Source organism: Macaca nemestrina, chromosome 6 (assembly GCF_043159975.1).
Source record: "Macaca nemestrina isolate mMacNem1 chromosome 6, mMacNem.hap1, whole genome shotgun sequence".
Taxonomy (NCBI): Eukaryota; Metazoa; Chordata; class Mammalia; order Primates; family Cercopithecidae; genus Macaca; species Macaca nemestrina.
Window position 1 is genome coordinate 93,966,391 of NC_092130.1, and position 22,803 is coordinate 93,989,193.

A 22,803-nucleotide genomic window follows, 5' to 3' on the forward strand; every position below is an offset into this window, starting at 1 on the left:
GCCAAAAGAGAATGTAGATAATTTTTATGTATTAGTGGAAATCTTTTCAACCAATACTGGTTACTTACTTTGGGCAATTTAGATATATGCGTGTGTGTGCATTCATATGCACACTAATCCTTGCATTTTCATGTTTTCCGTTTTAAGAGACTAGTTGGAAAATGCTGACCTGACCTAGATTTTCTAAATGATAAATGCTGACCCACTTTTCTAATGCTGAATAATTTTTATCACAATCAGGTCAGGAGTGTCATTTCTGTGTTCCCTTCCACCCCCAAAAAGGGATAAACTAGTTTCATGTAAAAGAAGTAAATACTAATACAAGTAAAACTGTTACTATTTGGAGTTTTAAAATGTTGTCTTTCATATTTAATTTTTGTTTTAAAACTGGAGGAATTAGTATGTCAATAAAAATTTATTTCCCATGTAAGAGGCAGTCAACATTTAAAGCTCCAACACAGTGTTATGCATAAACAAGGCGCTTAATCAACAAATTTGTTAAACAATTTGTTTGGTAATCCTAAAAATAAATAAGCTACATAGTGTCCAAGTGATCCAAAACTAATGAAAATACTGTAGATTTAGTCTCTCTGCAGATTAAGTATGCTTAGTAACCAGTCATTGAGCACTCTCTAGGCACAGCTTGTTTATCATATTGATGTGTATATTTCTTTTGCTTTTCTCATTGTTTCTTTTTGCACTTTTATATTGCTTGGATAATTCCTTTTTTTCCATTTTCTATTCCTAATGTTTTCAGTGGTTTCTTTTTAAGATTTCTTATTTGAAAGTTTTGTTAATAAATACCTTGAGCTCTTAGAAGTATTTTACTCATCTTTTTAAAAAATCTCTATATTGAATTCTTACTTATAATCAGACTTAATGAATATAGTTTTAGTGTTCAGAAATGACTCTGAAAATGAGAAGTTATATCTTAATAAATAAAATGATTTTAAAAATCTGAAAACTTATTTCTAATTTTTCAAATAGACTTGAGAATAGAACATTTTGTAGAGGTTTGTCAACATTGTAAGTAATTTCATGTCTAGAACCCTTCCTTAGCTTTTCATTGACCAACCTCCATCTATTCATTGATTAATTATTGCATCTCCTGTAGTGGTGGCCAAATAAAGTCTGTGAATTATTTTTATTATTTCAAAACACCTAACCAAATGTGATTTACTTCAAAATGATCAAATAAAGTAACTGACTCATCAAGTTTATTTCCTTCCAGTTTGGGTAAATTAACTCATTGCAGTAACACTAGTTGTTTCAAGCGTATCAAAAGATCTCATTGACTATGAGTTGTCAGATAAGTCTACAATGCAAAGGGTTAATAAAAGAGCCCTTGATGACAAATCATTTCGGGGCCTGCATTACCGTGTTTTAGAAGAATGACAGCTCTCAGTAATCCTACTCAGTCTTACAGATCTTTTGAAATTGTATATCTCTTAAGAATTAAAAGAAGTCAGAAGAACACACACTCTCCAGTGTGCAAGCACCTTCAAAGCTTGCTGCTTGATAGAATAAAAAATCTGAATTCCAGGAGGTGATATAAGATGTGGATACTGAATGGAAATTACCTCAGGTGTTTATTTTACCCTACAGCCTAGGTCCTTAACATAAATATAAGGAAATTTGCATCTTTCTGCTTGATTTTCCAAGATATTATTGAGAAGTAAACATAAATGCAAAGCCGTACATGGAGGTTTCTCTTGAAGAGCTAACAGAATTCAGCAATCTGATCTACACTGGTTTTTGAATGTGCATTTTTTCTTTGGAATCCAAGTATGTTCTTGGATTTGTTAAAATGTTCATTATTGCTAATTGTATTCAAGTTCCTGTTCATTTGACATTTTTCAGTGACTTCTCTGTGTACTATATTTTAATAGTCACAGGGGATTGATAAAAACCTCAATAGAATAGAGAAGACAATCAGTACAGTATGTGTTCTGTAACACACACCTTGTTATGTGTATGTATTATACACATATAAAAATCCTGACTCTGCTTGGTATGGAGAGTGGGAACAGGGAAGACATCAAAGGAGGTGCATCTTGAGTTGAGGTTGGACGGATGAGTCAGTTCACCAAGCAGGCAAGAACAGATAGTGCAGAACTCAATAGAGTACCTTGAAAAAGGTTTCATGACTTAAAGGCCCTGAAAAAAATTAAACAAGTTAAATGAATTTGACTTACCACCTTTTTATCATATTTTCCTCTATTTTGTGATTAAATATGCTTACCTTTTTCTTAGATTCCTCTTTTCCCTTTTAATAACATTTTTCTGTTGAAAATTGCAATTATTTTTTCGCTGAAGAGGAACATCTGTTTCCTTTAACCCCGAGACTAAAATTTTATATCACCAGACAACAGATGCTAAGCATTAAGGGGAATGCTATAGGTGGCAGGCTAATGTCCATAAGTTAGAAACACACTTTTGACCAGAGTCTGAGTACATCTAAAAGACTTACCACCTAAGATTATTTGTTTTAAACTTTAGAGTCTTTAAACCCCCAGAACAAAGTTGTATATATCATATATTTCATACTTGTAAATGGTTTTCTTTTGTAAATGGTTTCACATACAAACGTATATACACACTCTACTTTCATAATAGGCATGTTTTTAAGTGCCTTTTTATCTTCTATTAAAACATTCAGACATAAAGAGGTAGAAGCCTATAATGAACCCTCATATTCTCAGCATTTTATCGTCAGCCCTACCCCTCTCCCACCACACATGCACTGGATTATTTAGAAACAATCCTGGACATGATGTCATTTAAGCATGTTTCTTTAAAAACACATTTGGAGAAGAAAAGAGAACACATTACAAAGTCATGAATTTAGATACTGCATTAGGAAGATGATAAACCTACTTTGCAGATTTATTTTCCAACCATTTTACTATAGGAATCTTTTGCTTAAAATACAGTAAGATTCTCATTATTCCCTGAACATGGTAATGACTTTCTCTTTAGGGTTTTTTTTTCCCACATTTTTTTCTCTTCTGGAGCTTGCTATTTGCCCATCTGAATGGTGCCCTTTCAAGGTTTGACTCCATTCCTGCTTTCTACATGAAGTCTTTCTTGACTTTTTCTTACGAAAATGTCATTCTTTGTCTGCATAGCTCACTTCCACATTCAACAATGAGTTGCTCTGTACTTTTTAAAGTACATGTTCTATTTTAACTTGATTATAACTGCTGTGTGCCTCAGTCTCATGTATAAAATACAGGTAATAACAATCATGTATCAAATACAGGCAATAACATTTACCCCAGATACATGAGGATAATACAAAACAAGTACTCAGTGAATATCAGTAATTGCTATTGTTAGCCATAAACTGCAGGGAAGGAATCATACCATGTGCCTTTTTTTAAATCTCCAGTGCCTCATTTCTCAGACAAAGTGGATACTAAATACACATGTAGTTATGATGACTGGGAGGAAATCTGCTTTATTTTCTATGAGGTCATCCAATATTATTTATTAATATATTCACATACATATTAAAAATATGACCTTTGAGAGGTAAGCATTGTGAGATACTGTGCTTTTTATCTACAGTTGATCATGAGCTAATTCACTGATTTATGTTATAAAATGTATATCACTGACTTTCACAGGTTTAAGATTAAAACCCAATTTAATTAAATCCCAAGATACATTAAATTTTATCTTTGTTATATCCATGAAAAAATTATGCAGAGAAAAACAGGTATTAAACTGGTAATTACAAATCATTTTTGTCTTTTTCAGACCATAAAAGTATCACTTAGACAATTTGAGAAATCCAGAAAAGTTGAGAATTAGGTTAAAAACTATCCGGAGATGGCTGGGCACAGTGGCTCATGCCTGTAATCCCAGTACTTTAGGAGCCCGAGGTGGGCAGATTGCTTGAAATCAGGAGACCAGCCTGGCCAACACAGCGAAACCCTGTCTCTACTAAAAGAAAAAAAAAAAAAAAACCACAAAATTTAGCCAGGCATAGTGGCACATGACTGTAATCCTAGCTACTGGGGAGACTGAGACAGGAGACTTACTTGAACACACGAGGTGGAGGTTGCAGTGAGCCAAGATCCCGCCACTGCACCTCAGCCTGGGCAGCAGAGCAAGACTCGGTCCCCCGACCCCCACCAAAAAACTATCCAGAGATAATCACAGCATTTTCCCACTTGCTTTGCATAGAGGTTTACATACCTTAAGATGTACTGTCTGAAATCTTTGATCCCCTTTTGCCTACTGCTTAGCATTGTGCATAAGCACTTTTTGTCCTTGAGAATATTGGTAAATAATGTATATAGTGTTTAAAACTTTTTCAGTAGTTTGCACATATTTATCATAAACATATATAAAAGATTAAAATGACATTGGAACAGTAGTTGTCTGTTTGTTTTTAAGATTCTCCTGGCTATTCTTGCTTTATTTTTTCCATATGAACTTCAGAATTAGTTGTCTGTTTAAAAAATAACTTGTTGGTGTTGGGTTCACTTTAAATTGATAGGTTGTCTTTACAATGTTACCTTCCAGTATAAAAACCTGGCATACCAGGTTTCTTAATCCATGTTATGTTGCTATTAAAAAAAAAGAAATTGGGTAATTGGTTAAGAAAAAAGGGTCACTTAGCTCTCAGTTGTGCAGGCTGAGAGTAGTAGGGCTTGGCCCTCCTTCTGGGGAGGGCTTTTATGCATCACAACATGGCTGAGAAGGTCAAAGGGGAAACAGACGTGGTGAAAAGGAGGGAGGAGCTCATGGCTTTATAACAACCTACTCTCTCCGGAAAGAATTCATTTCCTGGAAAACTAATCCATCTTATGAGATCTCACTAACTGCAGAATAGCACCCCGACATTCATGGGAGATCTACCCCGCAAACCCAAACACCTCCCACTAGGCCCCACCTCCCAACACTACCTTACTGGGGATCAAATTTCAACCGGAGCTTTGGTAGTGACAAGAAAACCATTTCTAAACCATAGCAACAGTCTCTTCTACTTTTATGTTCTTCCATATGTTTTAAGATTTTGCCCGTTTTTTTCTTTGATGCCGATGTTGCACGTTTCTTGTTAAGCTTATTCCTAGGTATTTTAGTTGTTCGTTCTGGATGCTCATTTTTTCATTGCCTTTCTCCTGAATGATAATATGATTATGAAGGCTATTGATGTATATATTTTAATTATGTACCCAGCTACCTTACTCAATTTGCTTAAGATCTATAATTGTTTCTCACTAAATTCTTTAGGACTTTTCAAATAAGCACTCAGCCACAAGTACCAATTTTATGTAACTAAGTTTTTTCATAAGTCTTATTCTTTGTTTCATTCCTGATTTTTTGTTTGTTTTTTAGAAAGTGCCTCTAAGTTTACTAAACAAGCATATTGCTAACTGTTGTATGAGACTGACATATTTTATCTACCTATATATGATGAAAATGTTACTTTGTTACATATACAGTAATATTCTTGCACTTTCTTAATTTCATTTTATTTGTTCAACTATCTCTTTTACATATACAGTAATATTCTTGCACTTTCTTAATTTCATTTTATTTGTTCAACTATCTCTTACTGGGCTTCTACTATGAGACAGGCATATGATTGGTGCTGGAGATTCAGAGTCTGATAACCTGATAACACAATGTCCACCCTTCAGAGATGAATATTATTATAAAGGTAACAGTTTGCTATGAGAATAGAAAAGGGAGTTCTACATAAAATAAGAGAAGGGAGGCAGATGGATTCAAGGAAACTTCCTTAAAAAGGTGATGCTAGAGCTGAGTTTTGAATAGAATAAGTCCACCTCCATTTACTTTAACTGGAAATCTATGATTTTGTTTGACTGTGAAAACTTATGAAACTTATGGTTTCTTGTGATTCCTGTGTTAAATTTTAACTTTTTGAATAGGACTCGAACTATTAAATACCAGCTAAGTATCTTTATCCAAAATGCTTGGAGGCAGAGTGTTTTGGATTTCAGATTTTGGGGGGATTTTGGAGTAATTGCATTATACTTACTTATTGAACATCTCTAATCAAAAATCCAAAATGCTCCAATGAACATTTTTTCTTTACCATCATTTTGGCACTCAAAAAATTCTGATTTTGGAACATTTTTGATTTTGGATTAGGGATGTTCAACCTGTAATGAATAACTTTTAAAAATCCAACAGTGAAAGTGCAGGTACTTGCTTTCTTTCTCCAAAATCTATTAGCCTAGTATTTGTCAACTCATGGAAAATTATAGCTTAAATTTAAAGGATGTTTATCCTAAAAAAAATTCAGAATTAAAAGAAACTTTAGTTAGCATTTAAGTCTGTCTTCCCATTCTCCACCCAGCCAAAGACTTAGAAAAGGTAATTCCGCTAAGGCCATAAAACTAGCTATTGGCAGAGCTTGAAGACTGTAGAATACCTCAAGATTCTGGTTTTAAATGTTGCAAGACTTGTCGTTCTGCTTGCCTTCTTGAAGAAATAAAAGCATGACTCTAAATGTGGAATTGTCAAATATTTTTTACTTATGCAGTTTTTATTATATTAATTTTTCTTTTTTTTTTCTTTCTAGTCTGCCATTTTCAACTTTCAGAGTCTATTGACTGTAATCTTGCTGCTTATATGTACTTGTGCTTATATTCGATCCTTGGCACCCAGCCTCCTGGACAGAAATAAAACGGGGTATGTTACTAATGATGTCTAATCACCTAAATTAGTTCTTACAGATGTTGAATGTAAGTTAACATATAAATTATTACATAATTTAATTCCTACATGTAATTTGGTTTTGTAATAACTTTTTTCATTTTCTTCCTGTTAAAAATTCAAAAACTTTATATTCACAATATCTTACTAAACTAAAAGATAAGTTTCAGAAGTGACCTAATATGTGTTAGAGTAAAAAACAGCATGAGGGATTTAACCTACTGAAGGTGAAAATACATGTTAGTTGTCCATCAGTTTTTATGATAATACTCCATTTTCTTTGTAGACATTGTCTTCTGTTCATTCCACCTTTTTCAGTAAAGTCCTATTGCATTTATTCTTCAATATTCACCGATTTGTTGAAATTATATTATTTGTTGCTTAGCTGTACAGGAAGTCTTTCTATTCAAGTAGAAAGTTTCATTTCATCTTTCCCTTCTGTACCTGCCAACTGTAAACTTAGAATTAAAGCGTATGGTAGACTCTAGTAAACACTTATTCCTATTGATGAGTTAATGGAATTCTAATATAATGCATAATGTCCATCTAAGATATTTAAGTGTTTATCTCATTAAAGAATAATTACATAGTAGTAGAATCCTTTCCCTATGCTATTACGAAAATTCTTCAAAAGCAAGTAGGTTGCATGTGGAAATGTCTGCTCCTCATTCCTTTGGGAGCAGGAATATATTCATAACATGCTACATTAACAAAGGAGTTCTCAGGACTGCCAACTTTCTAGTAAAGGTTGAGTGGTAGTATAGTTCTCCTACATAAAACAGCCTGCCTATTTTTACATTTTAAAATATGTACTAATACAGTCAACTGTTTGAAAGCTTTTTGTTTAAAAACCTTTATTTCTACTTATATACATGTTAAGCACCATTTTATTTTGATTTATAGCTAAGAATTATTTTGTATAGAAATTTTTATAGGCCTAGTCTCTTTCTGTTAAAATTACGTGTTTTTATGAGACTCATAATCTTTTATTATAGTGAGAATATATACCATGGTTAGGTGGAGGTATCTAGACAGATTGAATAAAGCAAGTTCTTGATGACTTCACTGTTTAAAATTACTTCAGTTTTTGCTACTTCAAATAATATAGAACTAAGCAGCAGAAGAGAAGATTACTACATGGTCTTTATCCTGGTTTCATAGACCTGGTAGCATTATCAGCAGATATACTTATTGGTATTTAGCCATAATAACTAAGCAACATAATTACATTTTTTTAATCAACTAACAGGGTTCGTGTGTGTGTGTGTGTGTGTGTGTGTGTGTGTGTGTAAGTAAAAGTAAAATTGGGGTATTACAGAAATATATCTAGGTAGAGAAATATGTGGAAAAAATTAAAGTGGTGCTGATAAGTCTCTTAGTTACCAAGTTAGTATTCTTTATTCATTTATAAAAGTTGTTAATATATTAATCCTGTTGTACCAGTTTCTTAATGATATTTTGTTACTTCTAGAATGTTAGACCCAAAAAGACCTTGAGTTTTTGATCTTGTGGTTTTCGGTGGGTTCTAGAATGAAGGAGCCATGGCTTTGCAAATGCCTGACCTATTCCATTGTTTGATGAAGAAATGTTAGCCAATTTTAAGTGATACCTAGAGTTATCATCATATGTACCTTTAGCCTATGTATGAACACAGTACATGTAAGTCACCATTCTGAGGACTTTCTGTATAATCACTCATTTCATCCTCATAACAACCCTTTGAGGGTGGGTACTATACCTTGCTCACAGTTATGCAACCAGTAAGTAGTATAGAATTTAAGCATAATTTGGCCTTTATTTTAGCTTATTTTCAGGGATGTATATGGCTTTTGTCATTTTATTTCTATAGTAAAATTGTTTAGCCTGTCAGAATATTCATACTTTGAAATAAACTCATGTTTTTGCCTAATTCCATTTAATCTAAACTGTGTATATTCCAGTTCATAGCAGTTTCTATACATTGATGGTTGATAGGCTAAGAGACCTTTTACTTTGAGGTCAGGAAGTTATACTTCAGAAGAGGAACATATGTAGAACTTAACTGACCAGAGTTTTCTGTCAGTCTTACCCATTCAGATGTAATGATTCACTAGCCAGCCATCTCTTTCGGCAAAAAAAAAGAATATGCTATAAATTTTTCTGGAATTTAAGTATTATGATTTTCTTGAGATAATAATTCTAGTTTATATAACATAATATTAATTTATCTTGATTTGCAACCATATGTGACACTATTTATAATTCTTTTACTTTGTCAGACCAATAAAGTAATGTCCTCGGTGTTACTTTTTAAGATATCTCTATTCATTGATGACTCAGTTGGTCTTTTTTTCAAAAATGATTTGTTATACATGCCAAATAAGTGATAATTCCATATAATATGTAATTCATAATGTATTCATTCATACAATTGAAATATATGTCTCCATTCTAATACTTGTTTCTAGAATATGTGCTTTACATGCCATATTTAGTGAATTCACATAGAGTGTCCTCTAAACTAGGAGATTTTCTACTTATATTGAAAATATAGGCACATTTTTAATTCCTTCTTAGTAAATGACACATAATTAAATAACATCATTGGAATTCATTATTATGGATTATTTAACTTTAGAGCTACATTCTCTATGAAATTAAAGTTTAGTATAGGAATGTTTTTGGTGTCACATTCAACCAAAAAATGTTCATTTAACATTTTATCAAAATCGATGCTTAAATTGCCATGTACATTCTATGCTTTTGAAAGTAGAGTACTTTAAGTTAACTGAATAGTAAACCCTTATGCAAATTTTTGCGACTCTCATTAATTTGCCCTGGATTTGACCTATGACACTATTTATATTCCAGTTCATAGCAGTTTCTGTACATTGATGGTTGATATGCCATTGTGTCCTACTTTCATACTTGGATAGTGGCTCAACATCAAACAAGCAGATTTCAAATTTGAAGCAAAGTGTTAAAGGTTAATATGTTAATATACAATTAATTCCCTATATGATATCAAGAGAATGATTTACCTTTCTGAGTAATCAATAGCTACTTTTTTTCTGTTTTTATTCTATGCAGATTGTTGGGTATATTTTGGAAATGTGCCAGAATTGGTAAGTCTCTATAATCTCCCTCCACTTCTTCAGCTGTAAATTGTTGACCAATTTACTTATGTTATAATCGCACAAATCGTATGTTAATTTTTAAAGGGCAGGCTTCCCGATTTTATGCATTTTTGCAAAAGTTTATAAGTTGTACCAAGCTCTTTTCCTTATGCTATTTGGGCATAAGGCGTAGGCCAGGCATGGGGGCTCACACCCGTAATCCCAGCACTTTTTGAGGCCAAGGCAGGAGGATTACCTGGGGTCAGGAGTTCCAGACCAGTCTGGCCAACATGATGAAACCCTGTCTCTACTAAAAATACAAAAATTAGCCAGGCATACACATCTGTAATCCCAGCTACTTAGGCAGCTACTGAGGCAGACGGATCTCTTGAACCCAAGAGGCAGAGATTGCAGTGAGCCAGATCATACCACTGTACCCTAAACTGGGTGACAGAGTGAGACTCTGTCTCAACATTAAAAAAGAATAAAACTAGATTTGGTGGATACTTCATTAACACAGAGATAGAAATTCTCTCTAATTTAGATATCAAATACCATGCATTCCTGGTATTGGGGGAAATAAATGTATGTGGTTTTATGCACACATGTTGACAGTATGGAAGTATAGAGCACGCTGTTCTGTATATTGTATACCATTTTGATAACTAGGATGTATTCCCATCTAATGAAAGTCTGTCTGAGCAGCTATCTAAACATAATCACTGTATTGCCCTATTTTAAGTAACAGAATGTTTAACTGTTTTGTCTGTTGAACCCATGTGGTCATAGCCAAACTGTTTGACCTGAGTTAAAGTACTACCCTTGATCTTAGCTAAAAGACCAAGAAGCAATTAAAAGTTAAGGTAGATGTGGTTGTCTTACAACTTTCCATGATAAGAGATGAGTAACATCATATATGTTTTTATAGTTAATAATATACTCCTGTCCAGTCGCCCTGTATATGCAACATTTGACACTGTGCCCAGCACAAAGTAGACTCTCAAATGATTAAGTGAATGAATTAAAATGTATTTTATTGCATCATTCATCAGTATTCTTTTTTTTTGGGGGGGGGGGGATGGAGTCTCGCACTGTCACCCAGGCTGGAGTGCAGTGGTGTGATCTCGGCTCACTGCAAGCTCCACCTCCCAGGTTCAAGCAATTCTCCTGCCTCAGTCTCCCAAGTAGCTGGGATTACAGGCACCCACCACCATGCCAAGCTAATTTTTTGTATTTTTAGTCGAGACGGGATTTCACTATGTTGGCCAGGCTGGTCTTGAGCTCCTGACCTCGTGATGTGCCCACCTCGGCCTCCCAAAGTGCTGGGATTACAGGCATGAGCCACCGTGCCCAGCCGTTCATCAGTATTCTTGAATAATAAATTACATCCTTTTTAAACCTTCTTAATTCAAAAAAAAAGAAAAACTCAAGGCATTTGTACATATACCACTTTGAACTGAAATTGGGTATTTCTTATCTGTCCTCTTTGGAATCATTTGCATGGCCAACGAAAAATTCTTTCGTTTCAGTACTCTTCTTCTAACTTTGAATTTATGCATAACTACTTTTTTCTTTCATAAAGCCTGTTAGACTTTTATAATAAAAAATATTTTTTCTACGTTTGACATTTAGTGTTGTTAGCCAGTCTGACAACAGCCTAAATTCTCACAACTAATCTCTTTAAATAGGATGGAGAATTGAAGAGTCATCTCCATTAGATAAACTGTGTGCCCTTTAGAGTATTGTGTTTTATTTTGGTTTTCAACTTCTCAGAGATGTGGAAAATTTAGAAGATGGTCCATAAAGGAGACAAACCTCATGAGATTGAAAAATACAAACTAAGTATTTGTAATACAGGTATACCTCAGAGATACTGCATGTTTAATCTCAGACCACCACAATAAAACAAGTCAACAAATTTTTTTGGTTTCTGGTACATATAAAAGTTTTGTATAGATTAGTGGTCTGTTAAGTGTGGAGTAGCAGTGTGTCTTTAAGAACAATGTGTGTACCTTAATTGAAAAATACTGTGTTGCTAAAAATCACTGGTGATTATATCTGACCCTTTAGTGAGTCAATCATTCTGCTGGTGGAGGGTCTTCCCTCAATGTTGATGGCTGCTGATTGATCAGGGTGGTGGTTGTTGAAGGTTGGGTGACTGGCAGTTCTTAAAATACGATAACATTGAAGTTTGCCACATGGATTGACTCTTCCTTTCATGAAAGATTTCTCTGTAACCTGCAGTGCTATTTGGTAGCATTTTATCCACAGTTGAATTTCTTTCAAAACTGGATTCAATCCTCTCAAACCCTCCACTGATTTATCAACTAAGTTTATGTAATATTTTAAATCCTTTGTTGTCATTTCAACAGTGTTCACGACATCCTCACCAGGAGTAAATTCCATCTCAAGAAACCATTTTCTTTGTTCGTAAGAAGTTACTCATTCAGATTTCATCATGAGATTATAGTAATTCAATCACATATTCAGGCTCCCCTTCTAATTACAGTTCTCTTCCTCTTTTCGCCATTATCTGCGGTTACTTCCTCCATTGATGTATTAGGTAAACCATGCTGTAAACAGGTATGCTATCATCCAGACTTAGTTGTTCCATTTCTAGAGCATAGGGAGAGCAGATTTAGCATAATTCTTAAAAGCTGTAGAATTTTCAGCAGGTGAATGAGCATTGACTTCAGCTTAAAGTCACCAGCTACATTAGCCCCTAACATGAGTCAGCCTGCTGTTTGAAGCGGTGGAAGCCAGGCACTGACTTCTCCTCTCTAGCTGTGAAATTCCTAGATGCCATCTTTTTCAATAGAAGGTAATTTTGTCTACATTGAAATTCATCTGTTGTTTAGTTTAGCTACTTTCATTGGTTATCTTAGCTAGTTTCTGCATAACTTGCTGTAGTTTCTTATTGGTGTATCATGTATCAAATAAGGTTGCCATCTTGTATGAGCACAGTTCATGGTGCCCCACAACCATTGCAATGGTACCATGAAAGATCAGTGATCACAGATCGCCATAAAAGATACAATAATAATGAAAAAGTGTGAAATATTGGGAGAAGTACCAAAATATGACACAGAGACACAAATTGAGCACGTGCTGCTTTTAAAAAATGGCCTCAATAGACTTGTGCAATGCAAGGCTGCCATAAGACAGTTTTTTTTCAAAGGGGCAATATCTGCAGAGCACAATAAAATGAAATATTCTGTACTTAGAGATTTTTTGAAAGAGAAACTGAGAACTGATGTAATTTGTCTGAAGATGGTTATAGTATAACTAGTCTTCAAATCTTTAAAGCATCGTCTAAGGTTCATATGTTGTTCGCCATTGAAATAATTTTGAGAGCAGGTTTTCTTTCCTTAAGCTTTTAATGATAGGAAAGACCCATTAATGGTGGAAATTGTAAGCATAATACTAAATTATCCAGAAGTCCTTTCTAAATCTGTGATGATGAAATCATAAGGTTCTTTGGCCTTTCCAGTTTCTTGTCATGGCAAATGATAGAGTAAGTGTAAAAGACTTCATAGAAAAGTGCCTGTTTCAAGGCTGTAATACTGATATAATGACTATTGAAACAGACTTTATCTTCCAGAGAAATAAGTATGATTTTAACAGATTCAGCTATTCTTCCTCAGTGTTCTGTCATATTTTGTTCTCTATTATAGTGACATGTGTAAGTCTTTCTTTTGTAATAAGTATCATTACCTTAAACTGGTAAAATCACAGATATAGCCTAGATAAGTAGTTACCACTCCGGGACATTTGGCAAAATAGAGAGACAGCTTTGATAGTCACAACTGGACTCAGGGACATATAGTGGGTACAGGTGAGGGATGTTGCTAAGCGTCCTAGGATGCACAAGGAATCCATCACAACAGAATTATCAAGCTCAAAATGTCCATAGTACTGGAGTTGAGAAGGGCTAGTCTAGATTTACAGAAATTTGTGATGCAGACTTATCTGGCACTCAGTTATGAACAACTGCAAATCCTGAAATAATAGGAGAAATCTTAAGCACTTCAAAAAGAACCAAGAAAAGAATGACAAAAGAGCATCCTCAATGGTTAATACTGATAGTTAGTGATAAATGTAAATATATACACACCAAACTGCATGCTTCAGAGACAAGTTACTCTGAAAAAGAATATGGCCAAGAAACGGTGGTCAGAATACCTCAAGTAAAGTAGAAAGAGAGAACATAATGGAAGAGCAGGTCTGGAGTTAAGACGCATAGTTATCATCTCAGTTTTATTATTAAGTTGCTAATGCATAAAGAAAATATTAAGGTATTTTAAATCCATCTTATGTAATGAGAGAAGTGCATACAGTTCCATTTAATAGCCCACCCAAACAGCCCCTTTGTTCACAATTATTACTTGAAAAGAGTATAGCTCAGTTTAAGATGTCTAGTTTGTATCTTTCTTAATGATTTCCTGTAGTATGATCTATTTTTATATCTAATTATAAATAGTGCCTAGTGTCCTTTTTTTTTTTTTTTTTGACTATTTATTTATTATTTCCATTTTCCTCTCTTGACTGTATGAATGCCATAGGTTGAATGGTTCATTTTAAATGTTCATTCTTGCCAATTCTGTGAAAGCATTAGCTTTTCATTTTGGCAAAGTGACTTAGAAAATATTGTTGATATGCTGCTTTCTCAAGCATATGCTCCTCTCTTATCTTGACACAGAATATATCCACAAAGAAATGATACAATTTTAATGGGAAAAGACCTAGCCAAATCATCTTATCATGTTACACATCACATTACAGTAACTGTTTTACATTCACTTATACAGACCTAAGACCAGACAAAAAGTGACATTAAAACCCAAGTTCAACTAAAGATGTTTAGCTCTACCACATGGCAGTCTCTTTTAAGAAAAGTAAAAACAGGAAAATGAAATCCATCTGTAAATTATAGCAGTCTAAGTTGAAGGATGAGAAAAAGCGGAACTTCTGGAAAACTTAGGACAGTATTAATTTCTTTTAAGTATTTAATAAGACTGTATGAGACAATGAGGATATATAGCCCTAGTAAGAGTGACAGGCTTGCTTACAAAGTCTTTCTGAAATTTATGTACAAATGGGGTTGTTTTTGTTTGATTTGGTGACTTGGGCTTTTTCCTCCAAGAGAATTAGCATTGTTTACAAATTGTGACCCAAGATATATTTTAATTTTAAAAGATTTTTATTTTCAGTTGAGGTGATGGTATTGTAAAAACACTTTCACTTTCTAGATTTTTCTTTAGCTGAAAGGCAGTCCATTAAATGTCTATGGATAGAACAAATACTTCCAGATCCAGAAAAACCCCAAAAGTTTATTTTTTTATATATGTGTATAATATTTTCTGTGGAAATTAACAATGAGCAGACACTAATATATAAACCCAATTATATGGCAGTGTCATGTCAGTGAGGAAGCTATAAAAATGAAAATGACCTTGAGAATTTTAGTTAATAAAGATGGTCAGGATGAACATTTTCTAAAGGTAGTTTGCTGAACTTGCTAAGTGGAATAAGGAGTTTCATTAAAGAGTTGACTTTAAACATCATGGAAAAGCACAAGTGAGGGTAGTATAAACCATCTCTACTAGAGGATGCCAGGTACATACCCAGGATTATTTCTAGAAGTAGTTTCTTCTTCCTTTCTTATACTGCCCTCACGGCAGCATAGAAATGTTTGTGCTTTATGAATGAGTATAGCGTTGCGGTTATTGAAGGAACAGGGAAGAATAAGATGAGTTTGAGTTAACTCACAATGACATGATCTCCATTTGCAAGACAATTCACAAGCTAATTTCAGATTTACTTTGTGCAAAGGAAAGCATCCAAATACAAGCATTCCTTAAATGCATGTGAAAAATTGACTCATATAGAAGTGGTTGGTTTTAGTTCTACTTTTCTAACCCAGAGTAAGCATACTATCTCAGAAGTAGTTTTTCTATTTTTTTAAATTAAGCATTTTAATTTGTCCATTTTTTAAATGCAATTTTATTGACCATCCTCTCTTTATTTTCATCCATGAATGCTCCCCCTTCCCTTTGCCTTTAAGTGTCACGAATTGCTACCAGTAAGGACAAATATTGTGTTTCGAATTTCTTTTTATGGGTGGAAATTTTGTTCTTTTTATAGAAAGAAAATAAACAATATTTCTTTGGCCTCAGTTGAGTTGAGATTGTTTCTCTTGGATTTCTGTCCTACATTGTACATTGTATTTTTTAGTGTCTGAGTTTACACAGTGACAAAGAAATGATGCTTTCAAGGTTTTCTAAATATATGAAAAGAAGATCCTCTTCGAAATAAATTGACATATTAATAGTTTAGCCCATTCTGCATTGTGCTTGTTTTTTATGTTGCATCTGGTTTTTGTCATTGTCCCACCCCCAATATGGGGGCCTCCTAGGGAAGAATGTTATCTTGATTCCTATGTATCCCTTTCTCGTAGTATAACCTTGTCATAGCCAGGTTAGCCACTCAGTTAATCAAAATGAATATCTCCTTTTTTTCAACAGGTGAACGGAAGAGTCCTTATGTAGCAGTATGCTGTATAGTAATGGCCTTCAGCATCCTCTTCATACAGTAGCTGGGGAAAATGCCAGAATTTAATTGCCGTCAGATTTCATTGTGAACAAGGACTTACTGCAGAAAATAATGGAAAGGATGGTTAACCCTTTTATCTCTGAACATTGAATGAGATAAATTTCCAGATGCTGTTCTCTATTTTTATGTTATTGGACCAATGTTCTGTATAATAATTAAGATGTAACCATTTAATAGTCTGTAACAATCAACCTCAGTATTGTCACTACAATATTACATTCTGCAAATGTTATTCTGTTGTATCAGATACCAAATTTTAGTGAGGTATCTCCAAGGCACATAGTAGAAAACAAAATTGGTTAATTACTCAAGTTCCTTTCACTGTGATTTGGAAATGATTTAATCTTTATAGAACGAGACCCTTTTTTGGACTAGCTTTTTTATTAAAATGGCTCAATTTGTGTTGATAAGGATTGCAGTCATGTTTAATAGCGCTTGCTTTTCCTCTGGGCACACCATTTTGATCATTAACCAGAGTACCTCTACTCTTAGCAAACTCTAGTTTATGACAAGTATTTAAAATATTTAAAACAAGCTTATAAGTTCTTAAGGAGCAAAGTAAATGAGAAGTAACTTAAAAATAGTATTGGAAAAATGTTGATATTTAACATTAGTGGATTTAGACTAGACATGGCATAGTAGGCTCTGAAACCTCTTGTCAAGTATACATAAGTGTTTTGTGCATGAATTTTTACCAGAAAGCTGTCTTTCTCTGAAAAACACAACATTCTTAGAATGAAAAGAACAGTTATAAAATAATTATCTTATATGTGCTTTTCATTATTTTTAGTGTCACGGCTTCAAAAATGAAACATTTTAATTGCCCTAAAGAAACTGTATTTTTGTTTTGTTTTTTAATATAGCACTTTAAATCCGGTTTGTGTTTTGTCAACTTGAGCTGGAATCTTTTTTGTTACTTTGAAGGTGATAAATAGTTTTCAAATCTACTGATTTGTGTACTGTGGCATAAGTATCTTTGAATTTGGGTGGTGAAAGGAGACCTTCAACAATTTTTAGTCTAGGCAAGAGAATTATTGGGAATGTGACTTCTAAATTTTACAATAGAGCAGTTATTTTAAGGTCATGGTTAACATTTCTTAAGGTTCAACTGAAATTCAGTTAAAATTTCAGAGCTAAGAGGAACTTAAATCTTAGCTAAAAATTACCTGTTGTAGATAGTATTAATTAGATTGTTTGCAGCTATTAATTCATCATAAAGGTAAAATGAAGAAACTCCCTTTTTGAAGAAAAGAAAATTATTTCTAATTTAATAGGCTAGTAGTTATTTCTGCAGAAACAAAGTATGGAACTGAAAGCCACCTATTTTTATTTTAAACTAAACCACTTGGAATGGATTCTAGGTAACATCTTAAGCTTGTGTGTTGCCTGTGGCGGTTTTTTTGTTTGGAGGTGTTTTTTGGTTTTTGTTTGATTTTCTGTATTTTGTTATCTGACGATTTTTTGTTTGGTTTGGTTTTGGATTTTTTTTTTTTTTTTTTTTTTTTTTTTTGGCAATAGAGCTGTTACGCATTATCGCTGTATTTTATATTTTTGGCATGTCTGTGCAGTTAAAAGTGGTATATTTTGCTTTAGACAGGGAATCAGGTTATAATCATTGTTCTTCCTCTCAAGTGCCTCTTGGGCTTTACATCAGGTCAAGGATTTTCAGGGTTTCTCAAAAATAGGATTCTTGTCAGTGTCTCCATGCTGAGTAAGTAACCTTTCTGACTCTAATTTCTGGGTGGCCATCTGTTGTCCAGCTCTGCTGCCAACTGGACTTTCCGAAAGCCATGTCAACTAATTTTTTATATGCTAAGACAAATCAAATATGAAAAGAGGAAGAATATTCTAGATATTCTAAGACATTTCTTAATTTGGCATCTCAGAGTAGGTAAGTGGAAAGTAAAGGAAGAGATAATTTTGGGGGAAAATTTGTGGAAACATACAAAACTTTTTGCTATGTATAGACGCTAAACAGAGTGGGAGGCAACGTATTTGTAACAACAAACATCTGACCTCTTGAAACACAAGCTCTTGGAGAAGTCAGGGAGAGACACAGTATGAATAAAAGCAATTAACATGTTCTTTAATGTATTTTTTCAAAGAAGACCGCTGAATCCTGTTCTCTAATCCAAAGGGCAGTGTAGGTTGTTTTAAGCCCACAGAATATTGAGATATTTCTCGTGTGGTTTTAGTGGGGTGGTAGGATGCAGAAGGTTATTAAAGATCAACTTAAGCATCAGATAGAATATCTCTTTTATTTTTTTAACTCTTATTTTAGGTTCAGGGGTACATGTGCAGGTTGTTATATAGGTAAACTCATCTCATGTCAAGGGGTTTTGTTGTACAGATTATTTTGTCACCCAGGTGCTAAGCCTAGTACCCAGTAGTTATTTTTCTTGCTTTTCTCCCTCCTCCCACCCTCCACCCTCAAGTAGGCCCCAGTGTTTGTTGTTCCCTTCTTTGTGTCCTTGAGTTCTCATCATTTAGCTCCTACTTCTAAGTGAGAACGTATAGTATTTGGTTTTCTGTTCTGTGTTAGTTTGCTAAGGATAATGGCCTCCAGGTCAGATGGAATATCTATCACATAGACCTGTTGTTACAGGGTAGGATCGGATGATGGACACTGAAGTACTCAGCGTGCTAAGTTCAGTTGCTCTCCCTAGCCTCCTTTTGGCTTCAGAGTCTTTTGATTCCATCTATCCTGGCATTTTTTGTGTGCTGATGTTTAGTTCCTGATTGGCTTTAGCTGTACTAATAGGAAGGGAGTTGTCTTTTCAAGCAGTCTTAAAAGGTGGTCAGTCAAAAGGCCAGAGTCTGAATCCCTTCTATGGCTTAAATAATTTGAGGATCAAGTCCAGTATCTTGTTAATGCCCTGTTCTACTGTGCCAGGCACTATCTTGAATGCTCTTATATGTTCAAATTCAAAATAGCTCTTTCATACCGGGGGATGATAGTAACGTGACTTGCAATAGATTCCTTCATCTTAGTAATAAGATGATCAGTCTAGTTAGGACAAAATAGAGATTTGAATAAATTAACTTTTCCAAGTTCACAGAGTAAAAATGAGCAGATCTCTGCCTGGTTTTGTGAAAAAGACTTAGCACTGGTAAATAGAATATTTCTATTCCTACACCATTCTTTCAGTATATCATCACTGAAGACAGGAAGATAGGCACACAGATTTTTCCCATAGTAATTCATAGTACACTAGGTGAAAGAGATGAAGTATGTATTGAAAGTACAATGTGATGGCATTTATTATTCAGATAATCCCAGGATTCTAGAAGAAAACAAAGAAGAGTGACAGTTCAGTTAGGGTGTGAACTTCCAGAGGAGCATTGCTTAAGCTGAACTTGAGAGCATTGTGCAAAAGCACAGTAACCTGTTAAGAACTAGAAATAACCTAGCTTGTGCCACTTTGGGAGTATTAAGACGTAAGCCTAGAAAGGTGGACATAGGTTAGATCTTAGACTGTCTTGTATTTTTCTCCTTCCTATTGATGACCTACCTCAAAACTGAATATGTTTTTCCTCCTGCCTAACACAAAACTACTTAAGGGCAAAAATTTAAACTCTTCCTTGGTGTGTGTGCAAACAAGGTTGAATATATTCATGCCTACCTTATTTTGGACTAGGAATACAGTAGTATACTTTCCAAAGACTTGTCTGAATAGTATATAAGGTGGAGGCAACTGACTAGTTAGGTCAGTATTTTTAGAAACTCTTAATAGCTCATACTCTTGATGCCAAAAGCAGCCCTGATTGTTAAAGCACACACCTGCACAAGAAGCAGTGATGGTTGCATTTACAATTCCTGGGTGCACAAATAAAAATTCCCAAAAAGCAAGGACTTACGCTTTTGGCAAAACCTTTGAGAAGTTACTGGATCATAGGAAGCTTATAACAAGAATGGAAGATTCTTAAATAACTCACTTTCTTTGGTATCCAGTAATAGTAGATGTTCAAAATATGTAGCTGATTAATACCAGCATTGTGAACACTGCACAACCTTGTGGTTATTACTAAGCAAGTTACTACTAGCTTCTGAAAAGTAGCTTCATAATTAAAGTTATTTATACACTGCCTTCCATGACCTTTACTTTGCCCTAAGCTAATCCCCAAAATCTGAAATGCTACTCCAATATCAGAAAAAAAAGGGGGAGGTGGAAATATATTTCCTGTGATTTTAAGAGTACAGAGAATCATACACATTCTGGTTAGTTCATATATGTCTAGTGTGTAATAAAAGTCAAGATGAACTCTCAAGAGCCTCCTACTTTTGTCTTATTGTCAGATGTGTGAAAGCAGTTTTTAGAGGTTAAAAAATGGAAATTTCCACCTTTTTAGTAGGATAAGAATAGAGAAATGGTTTTTTTTTTGTTTTTTTTTTTTTTTTTTTTCTCCCTACCTGCATTTTCATTCATGGATGGCCAAGATTAGTTTTGGGGTATTATTTTTATTGTTGTTTTACATCATACTAGCTATTCAATCTATTATATTGCTGTTATTATTCAGTATGCTTTTAAGAGCCTTTCATGACTCCAGTAGTTTGCTTTGGGTGTGAAGTCTTTAATTTTCCCAGAGATGGTGGAAATCAGATTCTGAATGAAATTGACAGTTATCAATTACTGACAGTTATTTTCAACCTTGTCCTTAACTGGGAGCCTTCAGATGCCCAAACATTCTGGCAAGTAGCTATTATTTTCTGTCTAAAATCTGTGAGCATTGTCCATCAGAGTCAGATTGTTCAGCCAATTTATACTATTATTAGTATTTACTGAGAAATATGAAAAGGCTTATGTCTTGCTTTGAGGAATGTGGTCGTCTTGCCGTTAGCTTCCCAAAACTGAGTAAACACAGACAAACCTTTGTCAGACCTGTTACTAGAAGGAATTTACGTAACCAAATGAATTGTAACAATTGTATTTTTAGTTAGATTTAGATCTAAAAAAATACTTAAGATACAAATTGAAAGGCAGTATCTTAGTTGTTTCCTGCAATATATATTGTAAACGTTCCCCTCTGCTCCATTATACCACCAGTTGATAAAAGACATTATAAGAAAATCACTAAATTTCCAATTTCTATTAATAACAAAAAGAATTCAAAATGGCTTTGCTTAAGATCACCGAATTTAATATAACCAGGAAAGCAAAATCTGTTTTTAATTCAGAGAGTTTACATTAATGTCCTTACCCATAACAGATTCATCTCGGGGTGGAAGGGAGGGCAAGGGCAAGGGAGAGAACATAAATACTGGAAACAAGGGTAAGTTACTTCACACTTTGTGGAGGATGAGAACACTCATTCAGAAACTGCGTAATACCCAGACACTACTGTTTGAGCTTTGATGAGGGAAGTAGCCTAAAAGCAAATGTGTAGGGATGTCGGGTTTGTTCCCAAAGTGCTAAAACCTGTAATTTATCAGCCACCTCAACTTCTTTGATTACTATAGCTAGGCTAAATACTGAAAAAAAATTAAAAAGAAATGAGGAAATAGACATGAGGGATTTCAAGAAGGCCAGCATCAAAGAAAGAATCTTTGCAGTAACGAAGTTTTAAAAGTGATCTGGAGGCTCAGGATAATACCAAAAGGTTTGACCTTGGAAATTAAGTTACAGAGAATAGAGTACAACTCTTTCGGGTTCTGAAAGAGTAGAAGATCATATTTCTCTTGATTTTATTTGATAGAAATAGTTTGCTTGCTTTTTAAAAAGTGTTTCTGAAGATGACAAGCATCTTCAAAGAAGCTTTATTGAATCTGTTAACATGTAACAAAGAAATTTCACATAGACAACTTAGTGAATCCCTAGGCACTTAGTTTGACCTGCCATGAAGAACAGAAATCAGGCTAGAACGCAGGCTAATCCTTACCCCCTCTGCACCCCCAAAGAATAGAAAATTAATCCCTCTGTCATTCCAAACCCACAAAGTAGAGGCCTCCATATCTCTAGAACCCTGAAGGAAACACCTGAAGGACGGTTTAGATGGCGTGGTAAGGTGGTAAGGGAATGCCAGTCCATGAAGTTGATGGTTAGGCTAAGACTTTATTGCAGATGAAGAGCATGAACAAAGAGGCAGAGACAGGAAAGAGCTTGGGACTTGAAGGGGTGGAGAAATTCATAGAAAACTAGCATGAAGAATGCTATTTAATGTTACTGAGTGAGGCAAAGAATGGAGTAAGTTGGAAAGAAAAAATAGGCCAAATCATACAGGGCGTTTGAACTATAGAGAAGGCTGGGCAACTCGTCCAAAGGATTTGACTTTACACAATTAAAGGAGCTAGTAGAGTAGTCTCTGTAAGGCTGTTGTCTTTGTTTCTAAAGTTGGACGTGAAATCCACGGGGCAGGTAATCGGGAAGGGAAGGGAAGGGAAGGGTAGAAGCTGTGTCAGTTC

The 22,803-nt window shown here is 34.4% G+C and overlaps 1 protein-coding gene and 1 non-coding gene across 2 annotated transcripts in view; both read left to right on the forward strand.

Moving 5' to 3' along the window:
- Positions 1-22,401, forward strand: part of LOC105475041 (transmembrane protein 167A) — a 28,203-nt gene extending 5,802 nt beyond the window's left edge. The window contains exons 2-4 of the mRNA XM_024790779.2: positions 6,563-6,672; positions 9,766-9,800; positions 16,316-22,401. Coding sequence (XP_024646547.1) covers positions 6,563-6,672; positions 9,766-9,800; positions 16,316-16,386 — 216 coding nt within the window. The 3' untranslated portion in view covers positions 16,387-22,401. The remainder of the gene's footprint in view (positions 1-6,562; positions 6,673-9,765; positions 9,801-16,315) is intronic.
- On the forward strand, positions 7,339-7,473 carry LOC112425486 (small nucleolar RNA U109). Its single transcript, XR_003016542.1, has one exon. It is a non-coding gene; the product is annotated as a small nucleolar RNA U109 (small nucleolar RNA).
- Positions 22,402-22,803: the final 402 nt, after the last annotated feature.